Below are 24,675 nucleotides of genomic sequence, written 5' to 3'. Positions count from 1 at the left end.
AAAATTTCAAACCAAATAAATAATTGGAATGGAAGAGTACTAACGCGGTAAAATTTGAAAAATTTAATTTAAAATTTTATAAATTTTAATTTTTAATAAATTATTTAATAATTACCGCATAATTAAAAACATTATTGTTGAACCAAAATGGATTCTAGAACAATGTCTCTAAGGTGTTTATGATAACAATGTGTAATAGAACGATTGGATACTCTGATGTATGTTCTAGTGTGCAGGACCATAGATTAAAAATTTACTTCTAAAAGTATAGTTATGCACCTAATTGTTCGTGCATATACACTCTCGTTTGTTTTGAATGATGTCAAAAATAAGATTAAAATAGATTGATTTGATTAAGACAATTTTAGAATCACAATTTTCTAAATAGGTTTTCAAAAATGCATTGAACTTAGTTTATTTTTTATATATCAGCATTTTTTAACCAATGCATACATGGTATGAACCAATGCATGTCTTCCGGATTTCATGCACCGATTCGTGGTTCATTTGAACTGGTTCATGAAGGTGTGAAAACACAAGAAGGGGGGGGGGGGGGGGGGGTTGAATTGTGTTTTAGCTAAGTTAAAACTTTTTCAAGTTCTTAACTCAACTACGTTAGCAGCGGATAAATAACACAAATAATAACAAGATAGAGAGAGAGAGATCACACAAGCAATTTATACTGGTTCCTCTCACAAAACGAGAGTAGTCCAGTCCCCTTGCACTTCCAAGGGAGTTCACTATAATCACACAAGATTACACCTGCTCAAGCACACAAGCAAGAGACTTCTCAACAATGCTCAAGCACACAAGCTTAAGACTTCACACTTAAGCACACAAGCTTAAGTTTCACACTTAAGCACACAAGCTTAAGTTTCCTCAAGTAAATAGTAAAGTATATAAAAATATACAAATGCTCTTAGATGAACCTAAAGAGAGCAAATACAAATAGTACAGAGTATTTGGCTAAAGTGCAAAAACACTTGACAGAGGTTCAGAGCTTGTATATCACAAGGTTCAGAGTTTGTTCAGCGCACGTTTAAATCTTGATAATTGTATATGTTGTAGCTGAATCTTCTAGTATATATACCACTAGAAAAGAGTCGTTGCAAAAAGAACCGTTGGAGTTGATAATCTTTTGTCTTCAAGCAGTCTGTCTTGATGCAGTTTGGTTGTATCCAAAACTAAGAAAGAGTTTCGGATACTTTGACTACTGCAGAGTGGACTTTCCTTATTCAGCTAACAAAACTGAAGACCCACGTTCTCAAGTTAGGACAGACAAAATAGAGGTAGCTGAACTGATCAGGCTTGAAAGGTCCTTTTCTTCATTGGTAGAAGAGTTGACTAGCAAAGGGAATCTTTACAGCTTTCAAAGAGATCTTCAGAGGTTGATGAAGATTGTAGACAGACAAGAAGTTCTGAAGTCTTCATCCTCTGAAGGTTGTAACCTCTGAAGTCCAACATCTTCTGAGCGCTTGTGAACTTCTGAATTCACATCCTCTGAACTTCACTCAGAGCTTATATGATGCTTATATCTGCGCACTCAAAATAAATTTTTAGTCCTTCCAATTGTTAATTAATACTTTGTTATCATCAAAACCTTTATAGATTTAGGGGCAAACATTTAAATCAATTTTGTTCCAACAATCTCCCCCTTTTTGATGATGACAAACAACAGTATTAATTGACAATTGTTGTTAAATTAACTTATCATGTTTCTCTTAGGTTTATGAGGTTTGCAAGCTCCCCCTAAGATTGATATTCCATAAAGTCTGAACTTTATGTTTTATCCATGATATTTTAATTTAGTATAAGATTAAGATAATCTGAAATAAAACAAATTTCATATCTTTCTTCAGAGTGAGAGGTTTGCAAGCTCTCCCCCTAAGTCTCATAAGGCTAAGTTAAAATTGCACTCTTAACTTATCCTTACTTATGAAATTTATTTTAGTTTCAACTAACTTAGTCTCCGTATTAAAGTACGTAAAACAACTTAAAAGTAACAACTTTTAATTTAACGGATAAAAGCGAGATAAAAGGATAAAAACGTGGTTTCAGTTTTGAACTTATCACTAATCAATTAATGCGTAACTACTCCCCCTTTTGTCATTATCAAAAAGTAAAAAAAAATTTATATAATCAAGACAGTCAAAGAAGAAGAGTGGTTGTTACAAAGGTGAATTAATTTCAAAAACGAAAACCAACGCGCTCAAGGATTGTATAAAAAGTGAAACAAGTTACCATGCCATCTTCACGTAAAAACAAGAATAAACAAGTGAAGCAGGAGAAGGGAGGAATAATGAAAAGATTTAGTTTACGCATCGCTGAGTTTAAGAGAAAGAAGAACGAAGAGAAACGCGAAGACGATGATAAGGATAAAGAAGACACCAAGATACCACAAGATGCTGAGATAATAATCATCTCATCAGATTCTGAAGCTGAAGAGAATGAAGATGATGCTGACTATGTTGAGTTCTTGGCTAGCTATGTTCCAGAAGAGGAACAAGAAGAAGAAGAACAAGAACAAAACCCAGATCCCATAGAAATTTCATCAGAGGATGCTGAGGAGAAATCTGATATTTCTTCTGAGTATTATCCATCTGATTAGGATTAGGTTGTCTTTTTCTTTTTCTTTTTACCAATGTACTCAACATGGTTAGAGCATTAATAAAAAATTTTCGTTTTTAAAAAGCATCTTGTGTTCTTATGTTCTTATTTATCAAGACAATAAAAAATAGTACAAGCAAAACAAACAAAACATAAACCAAACCACATAAAAAAATATAGCTTAAAAAGAAAATTGTTCAGAGGATAAACAGAGAATAAAAAGAAAGCATAAAACATGTGCATAGAATCCTAGGGTTTCTTAAGAAAGGCTAAGAGTTGGTCGAATTTATCATTCAAGGATCCCACATTGGAAACTAAACCATCCACCTTGGTTTCCAATGTCTCTTGAGCAGCTCTTTGACGTTCTAAACCTTCTTGCTGTTCCCTCAGGGCTTCTTGAAAAATCTGCAACTGATTAGCCATCACAGGAGCTTGATCTTCAATCACAGGTGCTTGTTCTTCAACCAAAGGCGCCTTGCCTTTATCAGAGGGTTCACCTTCCTCTGGATAGTCAATCATCAGCACATCCTCTTGATTCTGAGAAGCAAGCACATCATCCTCTGAGATGTCCTCTGGCTGCAACTCATTAGCCAACTGGGCAACTCTTGCAGCAGCTTCTTCTAACCTTTCAGACTCAGACCTCTGAGCTTCAAGACTCTGAAACAGCTTGGAGTCTATCCAGATGACTTTGAAAGCATTCAGACGGTGTTCAACAGCAGCAATTTCTTCCAGCTTAGCAAGTTCAAATCCAGCATGATTAAACATGGTTAACCTTTTCAATTCAGCCCTAGCCAGACTTTTCCTCATGAAGTCTATCACATCCAAATCCCTCTTACCAACAACAGCCTTAATCTCTTCAGCAGCACCATCCAAAGCATTGCAAATCCTTGCCTTAATGCTTGAAACTTCCAAATCCACATCAGAAGGACAAACTAAGAACCTGTCCTTTAGTTGAGATAATCTAAGCAAATCTTCATGAAACTGAGTGGATAGATTACTAAAAGGGTTGGATGATGAGGGTGAAGGATTGGGAATGGTAGAGAGATGGGTTGAGTCATTAGCATGTTTGTCAATAATGACAACTTCTGCCTCTGAAGGCTTGGGAGCACAAGTGTGAATACGCTCAGGAGAAGCTTGTTCAGCACTTGGATTAGGATGGGGTTCAGGGGTTGGTTCAGATGATGAGATGTCAGAAGTGGATTCAGGGTAAATATGCTCAGGAGATGGTTCAGGAGATTTATGGTCAGGTGTTGGTTCAGGAGCAATTTGTTCAGTAGTTGTGTTAGGGGATCTAAGTGGAGAAGGTTGTTTTGTGGGAGAGATTGGTTTAGTGACAGGAATATCTGGTTGAGGTTCAGATGGTGATGTGATAGGTGTTTCTTTTTGTGGTTGAGGTTGAGGTGATTTAGGTTTAGGTGGTGAGGAAGGTTTCTGGGTGAAAGTTTGGTTATTCAGAGGGTCAGGGCTAAGATGTTTTTCTAGTTCAGATAGGGGGTTATCAGAGGGTGGAATATCAGAGGTTGGTAAAATAGTTCTGAGAGGTTTGGTGTAACCTATTCCAATCTCATTTTCATTAAAGATGAACTGAGTAGACTTACCTTTATCTTTAGGAGTAGGAGCAGGTCTTTTCCTCAAACGTGCAGCCAGAGTTTCTTCATCAGAGTCAGTCTCATCTTCTGACTCAGATTCTTCAGATGAACTGTCATCCTCAACAACAATAGGCTTTTTGGAAGCTCCTTCAGCAGCCTTGTTTGCAGATTCTTCATGCTTCCTCTTAGTCCTTTGCTCAGCCATAGATTGTTCAACTTTAACTTTCTTCTGAGCCAGAAGATCTGGCTTTGGGAGATCATCTTGAGCTTCAGCCTTTCTTTTTGGTTTCCTCTTAGGATTATACAGATTTACAGGAGCAGGAGGAACCATACTCCTATCAACAACAAAACCTTCTTGTCTGAGCACTTCTAAGTAGTCCTGAATTACATGCTCAGCATCAGCTTCAGAAATAACAGGGTAGCCTTCAACATACAGACGATTTTCAAGCCTAACAGACAATTCTTTAGCATGAGCAACAGGCTTAGATGCAATCAAACGCATCTTGGATAGAAAACTAGCATTCAGAATCTCTGGATAAAACTTCTTCTGAACTAGTTCTGGGTGGAACTTCTGCAGGTTCTGAATCACATGACCTTGATATAGCAGATCTGACAACAACCTGGGATAAACTATAGTAGTTTTCCTCTGAGACTTACTTGCAAAAATTGCTTCACAAATCCGTTCAAAAAAGTAATCTCCAAGATTAACTCTCTTCCTTGTCAGAAGGAAATATAACAGATGACGATGCGTCCAGGAGATTGTATCAGTCCCTCCAACTCTTGGACTGATAGAAGCAAGGATTATTTTGAACATAACTCTGCACTCGTCAGTCAATCCTTTGACTTTCCCTTTTAGCTTGAAGTCAGTGCAGATGAGATGCAGAAGATCATCTCTAAATCTGGTATCCTTTTCAAAAGCATCTAACTCTATCCCTAAGTTAGGTAGACCAAGGAGAGCATTGAAATGAATTGGTGAGAAAGCCATATTCATCCCACAGATGTTAGACCTAATCTGAACACCTGTAAATTCCAGCAAGCCCATTTCCTTCCTAGTTTTACCCTTCAGACTAGGATTCCTCTCAATAGCGGCAATCTCTTCCTTCTTTGCTTCATGTTTATCAAACACTCTTGCTTTCATCCAAAATTTCTTAAGCAAGTCTGGGTAGATAGGACCGTTAAGCATGTCAAAGTACTTATCCCATTTTTGAGATGAAAAGTACTGCTTAACTTCAAAGCCGTTTGCAGAGAGACTATCAAAATCCACAATCTTCTCAGACAGAAACGTGAGTTCAGATTCTGGAAACTCCATCTCGTTCCCAACAATCTGAAGATTCTTGAACATGAACGGTGGAATCTTTGTTGAAGAAGATGACGAAGGTCCGGCCAATGTTGGAGATTAGGGTAGGGTTTGGAAAACTAACGAGAGAGAAAGAAAGTTTGTTGGAAGTTTAGAGAGAATATGAAAGTGTAGGTTGTGAAAGTGAGAAGTGTGCAAGTGTATTGTGTAAGTTTTATTTAAATGCACACAGTTAACACGAAAATAGCAAATATGGGAAGTTACGCTAATTGACAGAAAGTTGAATACCAAAAATCATCATTAACCACCCACTACCTGACACACGTAGACCACGTGCAGAAATTTACTCGGTAACTGCTATTTTAATGGACAACTGTTCAGCAGTGAATACTAAACGTTTCCCACTTAAATAGTTCAGAGCCTCTGAGTTATTTAAAATTCTCTATCAGAGTTAAGTACTTCAGAGCTTGTGTTTCAGATGATCTGAATCATAAGTTCTGATATACTTAACTTCTTACACTTTAATTGCCAAAAAAAATTTTCATTCAGAGATTGAAAACATGTTCAGATGTTTCTTAATAAAATCAAATCTTTCAACAGATAAAGCTTTAGTAAAAATATCAGCCCATTGATTTTCAGTATCAACAAACTTAATATCTATAATGCCTCTCTGAACATAATCTCTGATAAAGTGATGTTTAATTTCAATATGTTTGGCTCTAGAGTGTAGAATAGGATTTTTAGATAAATGAATGGCTGCAGTATTATCACAATATAAAGGAATATTGTTACTGCTTACCTGATAATCTTATAACTGATATTTTAGCCAGAGTAGTTGTGTGCAACACTTAGCTGCTGAAATGTATTCTGCTTCTGCTGTAGACAAAGCTATAGTAGTTTGTCTCTTACTAGCCCAGGAGATAAGGTTTTCACCAACAAATTGACAATTGCCACTTGTGGATTTTCTTTCAATTTTATCTCCAGCATAGTCAGCATCACAGAATCCATTTAGCACATAATCATTGGATTTCTTATAGAGAAGTCCAAGATTAGTTGTTCCTTTCAGATACCTAAAGATTCTCTTTACAGCAGTAAGATGAGATTCTCTGGGATCTGACTGGAATCTTGCACATAAGCAAACACTGAATAAAATATCTGGTCTAGAGGCTGTCAGATAGAGTAAGGAACCAATCATACCTCTGTAGACCTTTTGATCTACCTTTCCTTCATCATCTGACTTGCCCATGTTGGTAGTTGGATGCATAGGAGTATTCATTATCTTGCAGTCATCTAGATTGAATTTCTTCAGAAGTTCTTTAGTGTATTTTGATTGATGAACATAAGTTCCTTCCTTCTTCTGATTGATTTGAATTCCAAGAAAGAACTTCAACTCTCCCATCATGCTCATTTCAAATTCATCCTGCATTATCTTAGAAAAATTCTTGCACAAAGCAGCATTAGTTGAACCAAAAATAATATCATCAACATAAATTTGAATGATTAAAATGTCTTCTTTGGTTGTTTTTCTAAAGAGTGTGCAATCAACCTTTCCTTTCTCAAACCCCTTTTCAAGAAGGAAATTACTGAGTCTATCATACCAAGCTCTGGGAGCTTGTTTCAGACCATACAGTGATTTCTTTAGTTTAAAAACATGTTCTGGGTTTGAGACATCTTCAAAACCAGGAGGTTGTTTAACATACACCTCTTCAGAAATGAAACCATTTAAGAAGGCACTTTTAACATCCATCTGATACAATGTTATTCCATGATTAACAGCATAAGATAGAAGTAACCTGATTGCTTCAAGTCTAGCAACTGGTGCAAAGGTTTCAGTATAGTCAATCCCCTCTTGTTGACTATAACCTTGTGCAACCAATCTAGCCTTGTTTCTTACCACTTCACCTTGTTCATTCAGCTTGTTTCTGAATACCCATTTTGTTCCAATAATGTTCTTGTGTGAAGGTTTAGGCACTAGAGTCCATACATCATTCCTTTGGAATTGATTCAGCTCTTCTTGCATTGCTACAATCCAAGCATCATCCTTCAGAGCTTCATCAATCTTTGAAGGTTCCATCATTGAGATAAGACCAACTAACGATTCCTCATTTCTCAGTTGAGATCTTGTCTTCCTTGGACTATCCTTGTTGCCTAATATCAGTTCCTCTGGATGTGATGATTTGTATTTGAAAGTATTTCTTGGGGGCTCATCATCTTCAGACTCATCAACATCAGGTTCAGCAGATGCTTCAGTTCTTGGTTGTTCAGAGTCTGTAGGAACTATTATGTTCAGAGGTTCTTCAGAGAATGGATGTTCTGAGTAGTTTGGAATATCTGAATATTGATCCTCTGATACCTGAAATCTAGACAAACCTTCCACAAGCTCTGACACTTGGTCAGGCTCTTTGTCATCAAATTTGACATGCATACTTTCTTCCACAGTATGTGTTTCAGAAATATACAGTCTATATGCTTTTGAGCGTTCAGAGTATCCTATAAAGATACCCTTATAACCTCTAGCATCAAATTTCTTTAGATGGACTTTGTTGTTCAAGATATAACATGTACATCCAAACTGATGAAAATAAGAAATATCAGGCTTCCTTCCTTTGAACAATTCATAAGCAGTTTTGTTCAACTTAGATCTGATATAGATTCTATTTTGAACATAACATGCTGTGTTTACAGCTTCTGCCCATAAAAACTTTGCTACATTTATTTCATGCATCATGGTTCTGGCCATTTCTTGCAGAGTTCTATTCTTCCTTTCTACAACCCCATTTTGTTGAGGAGTTCTAGGAGAAGAGAATTCATGCAAAATGCCATATTTTTCACAAAAGTTTTCAAAAGGTTCATTTTCAAATTCTCCACCATGATCACTTCTAACTTTTAAAATAGTGTAGCCTTTTTCATTTTGAATTTGTTTGCAGAAGATGCTAAACTCATCATAAGCTTCATCTTTTGTTCTTAGGAATTTTACCCAAGTCCATCTACTGTAATCATCAACAATCACTAATCCATACTTCTTTCCATTGATTGAAGCAGTGTTAACTGGTCCAAAAAGATCAATGTGAAGAAGTTCCAATGGTCTTGAGGTAGAGACAATGTTCTTAGGTTTGAAAGAAGATTTTGTAATCTTTCCTTTTTGACATGAGCCACAAAGTGTGTTTGAGTGATATTTAATTTTAGGTAATCCTCTGACAAGGTCAAGCTTACTAAGCTTAGAGATTAACCTCCAGTTAGCATGGCCTAACCTCTTATGCCAGATCCATTTTTCTTCACTCAAGGTCAAAAGACACATCACTTTTTGTTCATTCAAATCAGAAAGATTAATTTTATAAACATTGTTCTTTCTCAGACCTTTGAATATTATGGAGTTATCAGATTGTTTGGACACAGTACATGATTCCTTATTAAAGACAACTACATAACCATTGTCGCAAAATTGACTTATGCTCAATAGATTATGCTTAAGTCCATCAACTAACCAAACATCATTAATAGATAGGGAGGAATTACCTACTGTACCTGTACCTATTATCTTTCCTTTCTGATTTCCTCCAAAACCAACAGAACCTCCTTCTTTCAAAGTCAGCTTAGAAAATAGTTGTTTATCACCAGTCATGTGCCTTGAACACCCACTATCCAGATACCATGAATGATTCATGATACTTCTTTGAGTGACAGGCTGTATGAGAAACAACTTTAATCACTACGGTGGAACTCTTTATCACAGTTAATGATAAGGTCATCCCAATATTCTTCCTCTTCATTTATCAAGTTCTGATTATTATCTTGAGAACTTGTCAGCCATTGGTCAAGGACATAGGCCCTTCTTCCTTTGCATAGGACTTGTTTCCATACTTTAGGTAGGACATATCCTTTCCTAGTTGGTAAATCTGAATGATACATAATTTCAGCTTTTGGTACCCATCTTCTGGGTCCACGCTTGTTAGTCCAAACATGCTTATTATGTTGTCTAGTGTTAGAGAAAGATCTTGGTTTGGAATAATGACCTTTTTGAAATCTTTTCTTTTGAAATTTGTTATTATTCCAGGATTTGGATTGTTTATGATTCCAGGGTTTGTATTTATCATCAATCCCAATTTCTGATTGATTATATCTACTGACTCTAGAATCATAAATAATCTGAGTCCTGTACTTCATCTGAGATTTGAAGTTAGAATTTTTTCTTTTAAAAACTTCTGATCTTTTAGATTGACTAGCTTCAGGTACTGAAGTTCCTTTGGATTCAGAATTTGAAGTTTCAGATGTTGAAGCTTTCAGAACATATGAACTAATGTTCTCAGGTTCTGAACAACTTCTATCTTCTGAACTTTTCTTTCCAGATCCTGAGGCACTTGGTTCCTCTGAGCTGTCAGCTTCTAAATCATTCAGATCATCATTGTCATTTTCAACACTACCAGGATTCTTTCCCTCTTCACTTGGTGGAACAACATAATAAACCCAAGATTTTCCAACCTTTTTGGCAAAGGTCTTCAGCTTTGAATATGTTCTACCATATTCATAGCCAAGTCCTTCTCCTCTATGTCTTAAAACATTATAAATTCTATTAGCAGCTTTGCTCTTCCCAAGGTTGAGATGCACAAACTGTTGAAGAGCTATTTCCTGCTCATCAATAGGTTTGTGACAAACAGCACAACCCTTTTCAAAGTCATCTACTCTATTCAGAGTTTCTTGATATAGACCTTGAAAATGTTCTGTTTGCTCAGTCAGAGTGTTAAGCTTTTCTTGTAAAACTTTTTGTTTACTTAGCACTCTGAGATGTTTCTCAATGACCTTGTTAAGTGCAGTTATAAGTTGAGATTTAGAGCAATCAGAAAATACCTCATCAGTTACTTCTGAATCTGATTCTGATTCATCGTCTGAGTCTACATCTGAGTCAGCTGAAGCCATCAGGGCTAGATTTGCCTCTTCTTCTTCCTCAACTTCTTCCTCAGATGATAGCTCTTCAAAAGTAGCCATCAGACTCTTTCTCAATTTACTCTTGAATTGTTGCTTCTTTGAGCTGTATCTTTTGCTTTTGTCTTTAGCAGACATTTCTGGACAGTCAGCAATAAAGTGTCCTGGCTTCTTACAGTTGAAGCAGTTCTTCTGATCATCCTTTTTGCTGACAAAATTTCTGGAGCTGTTACCTCTGAAATTTCTTTTGTTAAATCTGTTCCATTGCTGAAACTTGGTGAATAAAGCAAACTCATCCTTATTCATCTCATCCTCTTGACCATCAGCAGAAGATTCTTCTTCAATATCAAGAAGCTGAGTCTTAAGAGCCTTAGAAGTAGTCTTAGTTGACTGTAAAGCCACTGACTTAGACTTCTTCTTAGTTTCTGAGTCAGCATCCAGAACCATCTCATGGCTTCTGAGATTGCTTATCAGAGCTTCAAGACTCAGAGTCTTGAGATTTTGAGCTTCCTCTATTGCAGTGACTTTAGGTCTCCAAGCAATAGGAAGACTTCTCAGAATCTTCTGAACATGGTCATAGGTAGAATAACTTCTCTTAAGAGCTTTAAGACCAGATACAAGGATTTGAAATCTTGTAAACATAGTCTCAATGTTTTCATCTTGTTGCATAGTGAAAAGTTCATATTGTCTTATCAAAAGACTAGCTTTAGCCTCTTGAACCTTTTCATTACCATCATAGGTAGCACACATAGAATCAAAGATAGATTTAGCAGTAGACTTGTTCTCTATTCTGACATAATCCTCATGTCTAATAGCGCCAACAACAATGTCCTTTACTCTATGATGCTTAGTGTAGATTTTTAGGTTAGCTGGTGTGAGTAACTTTCTATGCTCAATGGACAACCTTCCATGTTCATTTAAGTTTTCAAAAGTTACTCCCAACTCAACCAAATCCCACAACTCATGATCAATAGCAGTAATATTGCTATACAGTCTCTCTTTCCACCATTCAAATAATGAAGCATCACCATTGAATATAGGGGCTTTTCTGTTGCCACTATGTTCATGTGATTCATTACTTAAGTAGTCAAAACCAAAAGCATTTCTAGGACCACCACCAGCACCACTGGCCTCACCTTCACCAGTAGTTCTAGTACTACTATCATCTCCTCCAGACATAGTGTTCTCACAAGATCTTTACTGTCTCACTGTTAAGTGAAAGTAACAGACCAGGTGCTCTGATGCCAATTGAAGGTGTGAAAACACAAGAAAGGGGGGGGGGTTGAATTGTGTTTTAGCTAAGTTAAAACTTTTTCAAGTTCTTAACTCAACTACGTTAGCAGCGGATAAATAACACAAATAATAACAAGATAGAGAGAGAGAGATCACACAAGCAATTTTTACTGGTTCCTCTCACAAAACGAGAGTAGTCCAGTCCCCTTGCACTTCCAAGGGAGTTCACTATAATCACACAAGATTACACCTGCTCAAGCACACAAGCAAGAGACTTCTCAACAATGCTCAAGCACACAAGCTTAAGACTTCACACTTAAGCACACAAGCTTAAGTTTCACACTTAAGCACACAAGCTTAAGTTTCCTCAAGTAAATAGTAAAGTATATAAAAATATACAAATGCTCTTAGATGAACCTAAAGAGAGCAAATACAAATAGTACAGAGTATTTGGCTAAAGTGCAAAAACACTTGACAGAGGTTCAGAGCTTGTATATCACAAGGTTCAGAGTTTGTTCAGCGCACGTTTAAATCTTGATAATTGTATATGTTGTAGCTGAATCTTCTAGTATATATACCACTAGAAAAGAGTCGTTGCAAAAAGAACCGTTGGAGTTGATAATCTTTTGTCTTCAAGCAGTCTGTCTTGATGCAGTTTGGTTGTATCCAAAACTAAGAAAGAGTTTCGGATACTTTGACTACTGCAGAGTGGACTTTCCTTATTCAGCTAACAAAACTGAAGACCCACGTTCTCAAGTTAGGACAGACAAAATAGAGGTAGCTGAACTGATCAGGCTTGAAAGGTCCTTTTCTTCATTGGTAGAAGAGTTGACTAGCAAAGGGAATCTTTACAGCTTTCAAAGAGATCTTCAGAGGTTGATGAAGATTGTAGACAGACAAGAAGTTCTGAAGTCTTCATCCTCTGAAGGTTGTAACCTCTGAAGTCCAACATCTTCTGAGCGCTTGTGAACTTCTGAATTCACATCCTCTGAACTTCACTCAGAGCTTATATGATGCTTATATCTGCGCACTCAAAATAAATTTTTAGTCCTTCCAATTGTTAATTAATACTTTGTTATCATCAAAACCTTTATAGATTTAGGGGCAAACATTTAAATCAATTTTGTTCCAACAGTTCATAGCTTGGTTTCTATAAACCCGAGACATTCTTGCACCGGTGCATGAATTAGTTCACGGGGATCTTGAACTATGCATGGCCTGCTTGCATCGATGCATAAGTTGTTCAAGATTTTATATTATTAATAATTTGTCTCTGAACAGGTTCATACTTTCCGAATGCACCGGTTCATGTGCATGTTACACCACTTACTAATGTTTATACTTACAGTAAAATATTATTAAGATATCAATAGGATTTATAATTTATATTTTTTTTATTATTATTAATTTAAGTGCATTGATGCCGATTTTACAATTGTTCCGGACAGGATTCGAACTTCACACCTTAATATTATAATTTACATTTTTTTTAGTCAATTAGCCTAGTGAGTAGTGACTATAATTTCACCTTTAAATTGAGTGGATAGTCTGGGGTTCAAAAATATATCAATTTCCTACAAACTTAGATTTGCACTTGTTATCTTGTTGATATTTCTTATATTTTTACAAATGCCTTTTCAATCAATATATAAAGGCATTAAGGTTTTGTTGCTTTTTCTTTTTCATTTGATAAAAGGGTTGAAAAGATAAGAGTTGAGAGTTTAATAATCTCACCGGCCAACATTTCTCACAATTAAACTATTTATATATTTATTGAAATGAAAATAAAAAAAGATAATAAGATCGTACCAAAACTCAAAACATAACACAATTATTGGGACGTCAAGACATTATTTATTAAATTATATTAATTTTTAACAATATTAATAAAGTTTTTATAAAACATTGAAAAAGAAAATTCTTATTAATAATAATGGTACTATTGACCAGTGTACAACTTGAATTCAACTTCCATGAGATTATAAGTTCAACCTCTCGCCACACTAAGTTGATAGCATTGTGCACTATTTGAGATTCTAACAAGGAGTTTTACCATCTGTATAATCACAATTAATACAGCATGAACAAGTGTGGCTTTTACCAGCATCTTGACAATTACAATTGTGAGTTGTGGCGCTTGCTCCATATTTAGCATTGAATACTGTAAAGCATGTAGGAGAATTTTGACAATTTCCACTCAATGTCATACTTTGGCGACAAAATTTGAAATCATCTTTTTGCACCACATCTACAACATTGTATACATCAAAACAAAATCATAAAAGTTAGATCATTAAGAATGTTAATATGATTGCATGTAATTTGCTAATGGTGCAAACAAATTTTTACATAAGAATCAAACTCTTTGAGAATAACTTACACACTTTAAGAAAGTTATCTATGAATAATAAGAACATAAAAAATTCTAATATTAAAATTAATAATGGAAAGTGATATGTTTACCTGAGCCGTAGTTGAGGTTGAAGAGAGCAAATAAAATTCCAACGGCTAAGAGAATGCTTCCTACTTTCATCATGATGATATTCTCAAATGAAACCCTAAAGATGCTGAGACAATGTGCAGAATGATGAATTACTCTCTCTCACACATACACACAAAAATATATAGACATCGCTAACCACTCATATAGTAACTCTATATTATTTGCAAAATATAAATGTTCAGTGTATATTAGTCAATTAGTTCGGTCAATGTTTAAAAATATTTAGTAAATTTTTTATTGTTATATTCTTTTGATAACATTAAATAGTAAGAAATTAAATTTTAAATATTTTAGGCCTTGATTGTAGTCTTTAAAAATATATTTCTTCGACTTTATTTTATATATAGGGTGGTACTGGTAGTCTCTTTGTTGCTCCCTTATTTACCGAAAAAAAAATTTTCAAACCAAATAAATAATTGGAATGGAAGAGTACTAACGCGGTAAAATTTGAAAAATTTAATTTAAAATTTTATAAATTTTAATTTTTAATAAATTATTTAATAATTACCACATAATTAAAAACATTATTGTTGAACCAAAATGGATTCTAGAACAATGTCTCTAAGGTGTTTATGATAACAATGTGTAATAGAACGATTGGATACTCTGATGTATGTTCTAGTGTGCAGGACCATAGATTAAAAATTTACTTCTAAAAGTATAGTTATGCACCTAATTGTTCGTGCACATACACTCTCGTTTGTTTTGAATGATGTCAAAAATAAGATTAAAATAGATTGATTTGATTAAGACAATTTTAGAATCACAATTTTCTAAATAGGTTTTCAAAAATGCATTGAACTTAGCTTATATTTCAAATATCAGCATTTTTTAACCAATGCATACATGGTATGAACCAGTGCATGTCTTCCGGATTTCATGCACCGATTCGTGGTTCATTTGAACTGGTTCATAGCTTGGTTTCTAAAAACCCGAGACATTCTTGCACCGGTGCATGAATTAGTTCACGGGGATCTTGAACTACGCATGGCCTGCTTGCATCGATGCATAAGTTGTTCAAGATTTTATATTATTAATAATTTGTCTCTGAACAGGTTCATACTTTTCGAATGCACCGGTTCATGTGCCTGTTACACCACTTACTAATGTTTATACTTACAGTAAAATATTATTAAGATATCAATAGGATTTATAATTTATATTTTTTTTATTATTATTAATTTAAGTGCATTGATGCCGATTTTACAATTGTTCCTGACAGGATTCGAACTTCACATCTTAAGATTATAATTTACATTTTTTTTAGTCAATTAGCCTAGTGAGTAGTGACTATAATTTCACCTTTAAATTGAGTGGATAGTCTGGGGTTCAAAAATATATCAATTTCCTACAAACTTAGATTTGCACTTGTTATCTTGTTGATATTTCTTATATTTTTACAAATGCCTTTTCAATCAATATATAAAGGCATTAGTCTTTAGTTTCTTTAGGTTTTGTTGCTTTTTCTTTTTCATTTGATAAAAGGGTTGAAAAGATAAGAGTTGAGAGTTTAATAATCTCACCCGCCAACATTTCTCACAAATAAACTATTTATATATTTATTGAAATGAAAATAAAAAAAGATAATAAGATCGTACCAAAACTCAAAATATAACAACACAATTATTGGGACGTCAAGACATTATTTATTAAATTACATTAATTTTTAACAATATTAATAAAGTTTTTATAAAACATTGACAAAGAAAATTCTTATTAATAATAATGGTACTATTGACCAGTGTACAACTTGAATTCAACTTCCATGAGATTATAAGTTCAACCTCTCGCCACACTAAGTTGATAACATAGTGCACTATTTGAGATTCTAACAAGGAGTTTTACCATCTGTATAATCACAATTAATACAGCATGAACAAGTGTGGCTTTTACCAGCATCTTGACAATTACAATTGTGAGTGGTGGCGCTTGCTCCATATTTAGCATTGAATACTGTAAAGCATGTAGGAGAATTTTGACAATTTCCACTCAATGTCATACTTTGGCGACAAAATTTGAAATCATCTTTTTGCACCACATCTACAACATTGTATACATCAAAACAAAATCATAAAAGTTAGATCATTAAGAATGTTAATATGATTGCATGTAATTTGCTAAAGGTGCAAACAAATTTTTACATAAGAATTAAACTCTTTGAGAATAACTTACACACTTTAAGAAAGTTATCTATGAATAATAAGAACATAAAAAATTCTAATATTAAAATTAATAATGGAAAGTGATATGTTTACCTGAGCCGTAGTTGAGGTTGAAGAGAGCAAATAAAATTCCAACGGCTAAGAGAATGCTTCCTACTTTCATCATGATGATATTCTCAAATGAAACCCTAAAGATGCTTAGACAATGTGCAGAATGAGGAATTACTCTCTCTCACACATACACACAAAAATATATAGACATCGCTAACCACTCATATAGTAACTCTATATTATTTGCCAAATATAAATGTTCAGTGTATATTAGTCAATTAGTTCGGTCCACGTTTAAAAATATTTAGTAAATTTTTTATTATTATATTCTTTTGATAACATTAAATAGTAAGAAATTAAATTTTAAATATTTTAGGCCTTGATTGTAGTCCTTAAAAATATATTTCTTCGACTTTATTTTATATATAGGGTGGTACTGGTAGTCTCTTTGTTGCTCCCTTATGTTGGAACAAAATTGATTTAAAAATGTTTGCCCCTAAATCTATAAAGGTTTTGATGATAACAAAGTATTAATTAACAATTGGAAGGACTAAAAATTTATTTTAAGTGCGCAGATATAAGCATCATATAAGCTCTGAGTGAAGTTCAGAGGATGTGAATTCAGAAGTTCACAAGCGCTCAGAAGATGTTGGACTTCAGAAGTTACAACCTTCAGAGGATGAAGTCTTCAGAACTTCTTGAGTGACTAAAGCGTCATCAACCTCTGAAGATCTTTTTGATATCTGTGAAGATTCTCTTTGCAAGTCAACTCTTCTACCAATGAAGAAAAGGACCTTTCAAGCCTGATCAGTTCAGCTACCCTCTGTTTGTCTGTTCTAACTTAAGAACGTGGGTCTTCAGTTTTGTTAGCTGAATAAGGAAAGTCTTCTCTGCTGTAGTCAAAGTACCTGAAACTCTTTCTTAGTTTTGGATACAACCAAACTGCATCAAGACAGACTACTTGAAGACAAAAGATTATCAACTCCAACGGTTCTTTTTGCAACGACTCTTTTCTAGTGGTATATATACTAGAAGAATCAGCTACAACACATATACAATTATTAAGGATTGAACGTACGAAAAACAAACTCTGAACTTTGTGATATACAAGCTCTGAACCGCTGTTAAGTGTTTTTGCACTTAGTCTAATACTCTGTACTCTTTGTATTGACTTTCATTAGGTTCTATTAAGAGCATTTGTATATTGTTATATACTTTACTATTACTTGAGAAACTTAAGCTTGTGTGCTTAAGTGTGAAGTCTTAAGCTTGTGTGCTTAAGCATTGTTGAGAAGTCTCTTGCTTGTGTGCTTGAGCAGGTGTAATCTTGTGTGATTATAGTGAACTCCCTTGGAAGTGCAAGGGGACTGGACTACTCTCGTTTTGTGAGAGGAACCAGTATAAATTGCTTGTGTGATTTCTCTCTCTCTATCTTGCTTTTATTTGTGTTATTTATCCGCTGCTAACGTAGTTGAGTTAAGAACTTGAAAAAGTTTTAACTTGGCTAAAACACAATTCAACCCCCCCCTTCTTGTGTTTTCACACCTTCAATTGGTATCTAGAGCTCTGGTCTGTTACTTTCACTTAACAGTGAGACAGTAAAGATCTTGTGAGAACACTATGTCTGGAGGAGACGATAGTAGCACTAGAACCGGTGAGGCCAGTGGTGCTGGTGGTGGTCCTAGAAATGCTTTTGGTTATGACTACTTAAGTAATGAATCACATGAACATAGTGGCAATAGAAAAGCTCCTATATTCAATGGTGATGCATCATTATTTGAGTGGTGGAAGGAAAGACTGTATAGCAATATTACTGCTATTGATCATGAGTTGTGGGATTTGGTTGAGCTGGGAGTAACCTTTGAAAACTTAAATGAACATGGAAGGTTGTCCATTGAGCATAGAAAGTTACTCACACCAGCTAACTTAAAAACCTACACTAAGCATCATAGAGTAAAGGACATTGTTGTTGGTGCTATTAGACATGAAGACTATGTCAGAATAGAGGACAAGTCTACTGCTAAATCTATCTTTGATTCTATGTGTGCTACCTATGATGGTAATGAAAAGGTTCAAGAGGCTAAAGCTAGTCTTTTGATAAGGCAATATGAACTATTCACTATGCAACAAGATGAAAACATTGAGACTATGTTTACAAGGTTTCAAATCCTTGTATCTGGTCTTAAAGCTCTCAAGAGAAGTTATTCCACCTATGACCATGTTCAGAAGATTCTGAGAAGTCTTCCTATTGCTTGGAGACCTAAGGTCACTGCAATAGAGGAAGCTCAAAATCTCAAGACTCTGAGTCTTGAAGCTCTGATAAGCAATCTCAGAAGCCATGAGATGGTTCTGGATGCTGACTCAGAAACTAAGAAGAAGTCCAAGTCAGTGGCTTTACAGTCAACTAAGACTACTTCTAAGGCTCTTAAGACTCAGCTTCTTGATGTTGAAGAAGAATCTTCTGCTGATGGTCAAGAGGATGAGATGAATGAGGATGAGTTTGCTTTATTCACCAAGTTTCAGCAATGGAACAGATTTAACAAAAGAAATTTCAGAGGTAACAGCTCCAGAAATTTTGTCAGCAAAAAGGATGATCAAAAGAACTGCTTCAACTGTAAGAAGCCAGGACACTTTATTGCTGATTGTCCAAAAATGTCTGCTAAAGACAAAAACAAAAGATACAGCTCAAAGAAGCAACAATTCAAGAGCAAATTGAAAAAGAGTCTGATGGCTACTTTTGAAGAGCTATCATCTGAGGAAGAAGTTGAGGAAGAAGAAGAGGCAAATCTAGCCCTGATGGCTTCAGCTGACTCAGATATAGACTCAGACGATGAATCAGAATCAGATTCAGAAGTAACTGATGAGGTATTCTCTGATTGCTCTAAATCTCAACTTATAACTGCACTTAACAAGGTCATTGAGAAACATCTCAGAGTGTTAAGTAAACAAAAAGTTTTACAAGAAAAGCTTAACACTCTGACTGAGCAAGCAGAACATTTTCAAGGTCTATATCAAGAAACTCTGAATAGAGTAGATGACTTTGAAAAGGGTTGTGCTGTTTGTCACAAACCTATTGATGAGCAGGAAATAGCTCTTCAACAGTTTGTGCATCTCAACCTTGGGAAGAGCAAAGCTGCTAATAGAATTTATAATGTTTTAAGACATAGAGGAGAAGGACTTGGCTATGAATATGGTAGAACATATTCAAAGCTGAAGACCTTTGCCAAAAAGGTTGGAAAATCTTGGGTTTATTATGTTGTTCCACCAAGTGAAGAGGGAAAGAATCCTGGTATTTGTGAAAATGACAATGATGATCTGAGTGATTTAGAAGCTGACAGCTCAGAGGAACCTAGTTCCTCAGGATCTGGAAAGAAAAGCTCAGAAGATAGAAGTTGTTCAGAACCTGAGAACATTAGTTCAGAAGTTCTGAAAACTTCAACATCTGAGACTTCAAATTCTGGACTCAAAGGAACTTCAGTACCTGAAGCTAGTCAACCTAAAACATCAGAAGTTTTTAAAAAGAAAAATTCTAACTCCAAATCTCAGTTGAAGTACAAGACTCAGATTATTTATGATTCTAGAGTCAGTAGATATAATCAATCAAAACATGGGATTGATAATAGATACAAACCCTGGAATCATAAACAATCCAAATCTTGGAACAATAACAAATTTCAAACAAAGAAAAGATTTCAAAAAGGTTATTATTCCAAACCAAGATCTTTCTCTAACACTAGACAACATAGTAAGCATGTGTGGACTAACAAGCGTGGACCCAGAAGATGGGTACCAAAAGCTGAAATAATGTATCATTCAGATTTACCAACTAGGAAAGGATATGCCTTACCTAAAGTATGGAAACAAGTCCTATGCAAAGGAAGAAGGGCTTATGTCCTAGACACATGGTTGACAAGTTCTCAAGTTAACAATCAGAACTTGGAAATTGAAGAGGAAGAATACTGGGATGACTTTATCATTAATCTTGATAAAGAGTTCTATCGCAATGATTAAAGTTGTTTCTCATACAGCCTGCCACTCAAAGAAGTATCATGAATCATTCATGGTATTTGGATAGTGGATGTTCAAGGCATATGACTGGTGACAAACAACTATTTTCTAAGCTGGCTATGAAAGAAGGAGGATCTGTTGGCTTTGGAGGTAATCAAAAAGGAAAGATAATAGGTACAGGTACAGTAGGTAATTCCTCCTTATCTATTAATGATGTTTGGTTAGTTGATGGACTCAAACATAACCTATTGAGCATAAGTCAATTTTGCGACAATGGTTATGTAGTTGTCTTTAATAAGGAATCATGTACTGTGTCTAAACAATCTGATAACACCATGATATTCAAAGGTCTGAGAAAGAACAATGTTTATAAAATTAATCTTTCTGATTTGAATGAACAAAAAGTGATGTGTCTTTTGACCTTGAGTGAAGAAAAATGGATCTGGCATAAGAGGTTAGGCCATGCTAACTGGAGGTTAATCTCTAAGCTTAGTAAGCTTGACCTTGTCAGAGGTTTACCTAAAATTAAATATCACTCAAACACACTTTGTGGTTCATGTCAAAAAGGAAAGATTACAAAATCATCTTTTAAACCTAAGAACATTGTCTCTACCTCAAGACCATTGGAACTTCTTCACATTGATCTTTTTGGGCCAGTTCACACTGCCTCTATCAATGGAAAGAAGTATGGATTAGTGATTGTTGATGACTACAGTAGATGGACTTGGGTAAAATTCCTAAGAACAAAAGATGAAGCTTATGATGAGTTTAGCATCTTCTGCAAGCAAATTCAAAATGAAAAAGGCTACACTATTTTAAAAGTTAGAAGTGATCATGGTGGAGAATTTGAAAATGAACCTTTTGAAAACTTTTGTGAAAAATATGGCATTTTGCATGAATTCTCTTCTCCTAGAACTCCTCAACAAAATGGGGTTGTAGAAAGGAAGAATAGAACTCTGCAAGAAATGGCCAGAACCATGATGCATGAAACAAATGTAGCAAAGTTTTTATGGGCAGAAGCTGTAAACACAGCATGTTATGTTCAAAATAGAATCTATATCAGATCTAAGTTGAACAAAACTGCTTATGAATTGTTCAAAGGAAGAAAACCTGATATTTCTTATTTTCATCAGTTTGGATGTACTTGTTACATCTTAAATAACAAAGTCCATCTAAAGAAATTTGATGCTAGAGGGTATAAGGGTATTTTTATAGGATACTCTGAACGCTCAAAAGCATACAGACTGTATATTTCTGAAACACATACTGTGGAAGAAACTATGCATGTCAAATTTGATGACAAAGAGCCTGACCAAGTGTCAGAGCTTGTGGAAGGTTTGTCTAGATTTCAGGTATCAAAGGATCAATATTCAGATATTCCAAACTACTCAGAACATCCATTCTCTGAAGAACCTCTGAATACAACAGTTCCTACAGACTCTGAACAACAAAGAACTGAAGCAACTGCTGAACCTGATGTTGATGAGTCTGAAGATGATGAGCCCCCAAGAAATACTTTCAAATACAAATCATCACATCCAGAGGAACTGATATTAGGCAACAAGGATAGTCCAAGGAAGACAAGATCTCAACTAAGAAATGAGGAATCATTGGTTGGTCTTATCTCAATGATGGAACCTTCAAAGATTGATGAAGCTCTGAAAGATGATGCTTGGATTGTAGCAATGCAAGAAGAGCTGAATCAATTTCAAAGGAATGATGTGTGGACTCTAGTGCCTAAGCCTTCACACAAGAACATTATTGGAACAAAATGGGTATTCAGAAACAAGCTGAATGAACAAGGTGAAGTGGTAAGAAACAAGGCTAGATTGGTTGCACAAGGTTACAGTCAACAAGAGGGGATTGACTATACTGAAACCTTTGCACCAGTTGCTAGACTTGAAGCAATCAGGTTACTTCTATCTTATGCTGTTAATCATGGAATAACCTTGTATCAGATGGATGTTAAAAGTGCCTTCTTAAATGGTTTTATTTCTGAAGAAGTGTATGTTAAGCAACCTCCTGGTTTTGAAGATGTCTCAAACCCAGAACATGTTTTTAAATTGAAGAAATCACTGTATGGTCTGAAACAAGCTCCAAGAGCTTGGTATGATAGACTCAGTAATTTCCTTCTTGAAAAAGGTTTTGAAAAAGGAAAGGTTGACTGCACACTCTTTAGAAAAACAACCAAAGAAGACATTTTAATCATTCAAATTTATGTTGATGATATTATCTTTGGTTCAACTAATGCTTCCTTGTGCAAGAATTTTTCTAAGATAATGCAGGATGAATTTGAAATGAGCATGATGGGAGAATTGAAATTCTTTCTTGGAATTCAAATCAATCAGAAGAAGGAAGGAACTTATGTTCATCAATCAAAATATACCAAGGAACTTCTGAAGAAGTTCAACCTAGATGACTGCAAGATAATGAACACTCCTATGCACTCAACTACCAACATGAGCAAGTCAGATGATGAAGGAAAAGTAGATCAAAAGGTCTACAGAGGTATGATTGGTTCCTTACTCTATCTGACAGCCTCTAGACCAGATATTTTATTCAGTGTATGCTTATGTGCAAGATTCCAGTCAGATCCTAGAGAGTCTCATCTTACTGCAGTAAAGAGAATCTTTAGGTATCTGAAAGGAACAACTAATCTTGGACTTCTCTATAAGAAATCCAATGATTATGTGCTAAATGGATTCTGTGATGCTGACTATGCTGGAGATAAAATTGAAAGAAAATCCACAAGTGGCAATTGTCAATTTGTTGGTGAAAACCTTATCTCCTGGGCTAGTAAGAGACAAACTACTATAGCTTTGTCTACAGCAGAAGCAGAATACATTTCAGCAGCTAAGTGTTGTACACAACTACTCTGGTTAAAATATCAGTTAGAAGATTATCAGGTAAGCAGTAACAATATTCCTTTATATTGTGATAATACTGCAGCCATTCATTTATCTAAAAATCCTATCCTACACTCTAGAGCCAAACATATTGAAATTAAACACCATTTTATCAGAGATTATGTTCAGAGAGGCATTATAGATATTAAGTTTGTTGATACTGAAAATCAATGGGCTGACATATTTACTAAAGCCTTACCTGTTGAAAGATTTGATTTTATAAAGAAACATCTGAACATGTTTTCAATCTCTGAATGAAAATTTTTTTTGGCATTTAAAGTGTAAGAGGTTATGTATATCAGAACTTATGATTCAGATCATCTGAAACACAAGCTCTGAAGTACTTGACTCTGATAGAGAATTTTAAATAACTCAGAGGCTCTGAACTATTTAAGTGGGAAACGTTTAGTATTCACTGCTGAACAGTTGTCCATTAAAATAGCAGTTACCGAGTAAATTTCTGCACGTGGTCTACGTGTGTCAGGTAGTGGGTGGTTAATGATGACTTTTGGGTATTCAACTTTCTGTCAATTAGCGTAACTTCCCAAATTTGCTATTTTCGTGTTAACTGTGTGCATTTAAACAAAACTTACACAATACACTTGCACACTTCTCACTCTCACAACCTACACTTTCTTTTTCTCTCTAAACCTCCAACAAACTTTCTTTCTCTCTCGTTAGTTTTCCAAACCCTACCCTAATCTCCAACAATGGCCGGACCTTCGTCATCTTCTTCAACAAAGATTCCACCGTTTATGTTCAAGAATCTTCAGATTGTTGGGAACGAGATGGAGTTTCCAGAATCTGAACTCACGTTTCTGTCTGAGAAGATTGTGGACTTTGATAGTCTTTCTGCAAACGGTTTTGAAGTTAAGCAGTACTTTACATCACAAAAATGGGATAAGTACTTCGACATGCTTAACGGTCCTATCTACCCAGACTTGCTTAAGAAATTTTGGATGAAAGCAAGAGTGTTTGATAAACATGAAGCAAAGAAGGAAGAGATTGCTGCTATTGAGAGGAATCCTAGTCTGAAGGGTAAAACTAGGAAGGAAATGGGCTTGCTGGAATTTACAGGTGTTCAGATTAGGTCTAACATCTGTGGGATGAATATGGCTTTCTCACCAATTCATTTCAATGCTCTCCTTGGTCTACCTAACTCTGGGATAGAGTTAGATGCTTTTGAAAAGGATACCAGATATAGAGATGATCTTCTGCATCTCATCTGCACTGACTTCAAGCTGAAAGGGAAAGTCAAAGGATTGACTGACGAGTGCAGAGTTTTGTTCAAGATAATCCTTGCTTCTATCAGTCCAAGAGTTGGAGGGACTGATACAATCTCCTGGACGCATCGTCATTTGTTATATTTCCTTCTGACAAGGAAGAGAGTTAATCTTGG

At 35.2% G+C, this 24,675-nt stretch overlaps 2 protein-coding genes across 2 annotated transcripts; both read right to left on the bottom strand.

Annotated features, from left to right (window-relative positions):
* Nucleotides 1–13,604: 13,604 nt before the first annotated feature.
* Nucleotides 13,605–14,209, bottom strand: LOC123904643 (putative defensin-like protein 234). The gene is made up of 2 exons (XM_045954281.1): nucleotides 14,110–14,209; nucleotides 13,605–13,894 (listed from the first exon to the last, which is right to left on the bottom strand). The coding sequence occupies exons 1-2, from the start codon at nucleotides 14,180–14,182 to the stop codon at nucleotides 13,683–13,685; spliced, it is 285 nt and encodes a 94-aa protein (XP_045810237.1). The 5' UTR covers nucleotides 14,183–14,209; the 3' UTR covers nucleotides 13,605–13,682.
* A 1,637-nt stretch (nucleotides 14,210–15,846) lies between these two features.
* Nucleotides 15,847–16,512, bottom strand: LOC123904633 (putative defensin-like protein 234). The gene is made up of 2 exons (XM_045954272.1): nucleotides 16,405–16,512; nucleotides 15,847–16,189 (listed from the first exon to the last, which is right to left on the bottom strand). The coding sequence occupies exons 1-2, from the start codon at nucleotides 16,475–16,477 to the stop codon at nucleotides 15,978–15,980; spliced, it is 285 nt and encodes a 94-aa protein (XP_045810228.1). The 5' UTR covers nucleotides 16,478–16,512; the 3' UTR covers nucleotides 15,847–15,977.
* Nucleotides 16,513–24,675: the final 8,163 nt, after the last annotated feature.

Source organism: Trifolium pratense, linkage group LG1 (genome assembly GCF_020283565.1).
Source record: "Trifolium pratense cultivar HEN17-A07 linkage group LG1, ARS_RC_1.1, whole genome shotgun sequence".
Classification (NCBI taxonomy): Eukaryota; Viridiplantae; Streptophyta; class Magnoliopsida; order Fabales; family Fabaceae; genus Trifolium; species Trifolium pratense.
The sequence above is the reverse complement of the archived record's forward strand: the minus strand, read 5'-3'. Positions and strand labels throughout refer to the sequence as shown.

Coding starts and splice junctions, on each gene's coding strand:
- LOC123904643 (XM_045954281.1), bottom strand. CDS start 14,182: ATGATGAAAGTAGGAAGCATTCTCTTAGCCGTTGGAATTTTATTTGCT. Junction 13,895..14,109: donor CAACCTCAACTACGGCTCAG/GTAAACATATCA, acceptor ACAATGTTGTAG/ATGTGGTGCAAAAAGATGAT.
- LOC123904633 (XM_045954272.1), bottom strand. CDS start 16,477: ATGATGAAAGTAGGAAGCATTCTCTTAGCCGTTGGAATTTTATTTGCT. Junction 16,190..16,404: donor CAACCTCAACTACGGCTCAG/GTAAACATATCA, acceptor ACAATGTTGTAG/ATGTGGTGCAAAAAGATGAT.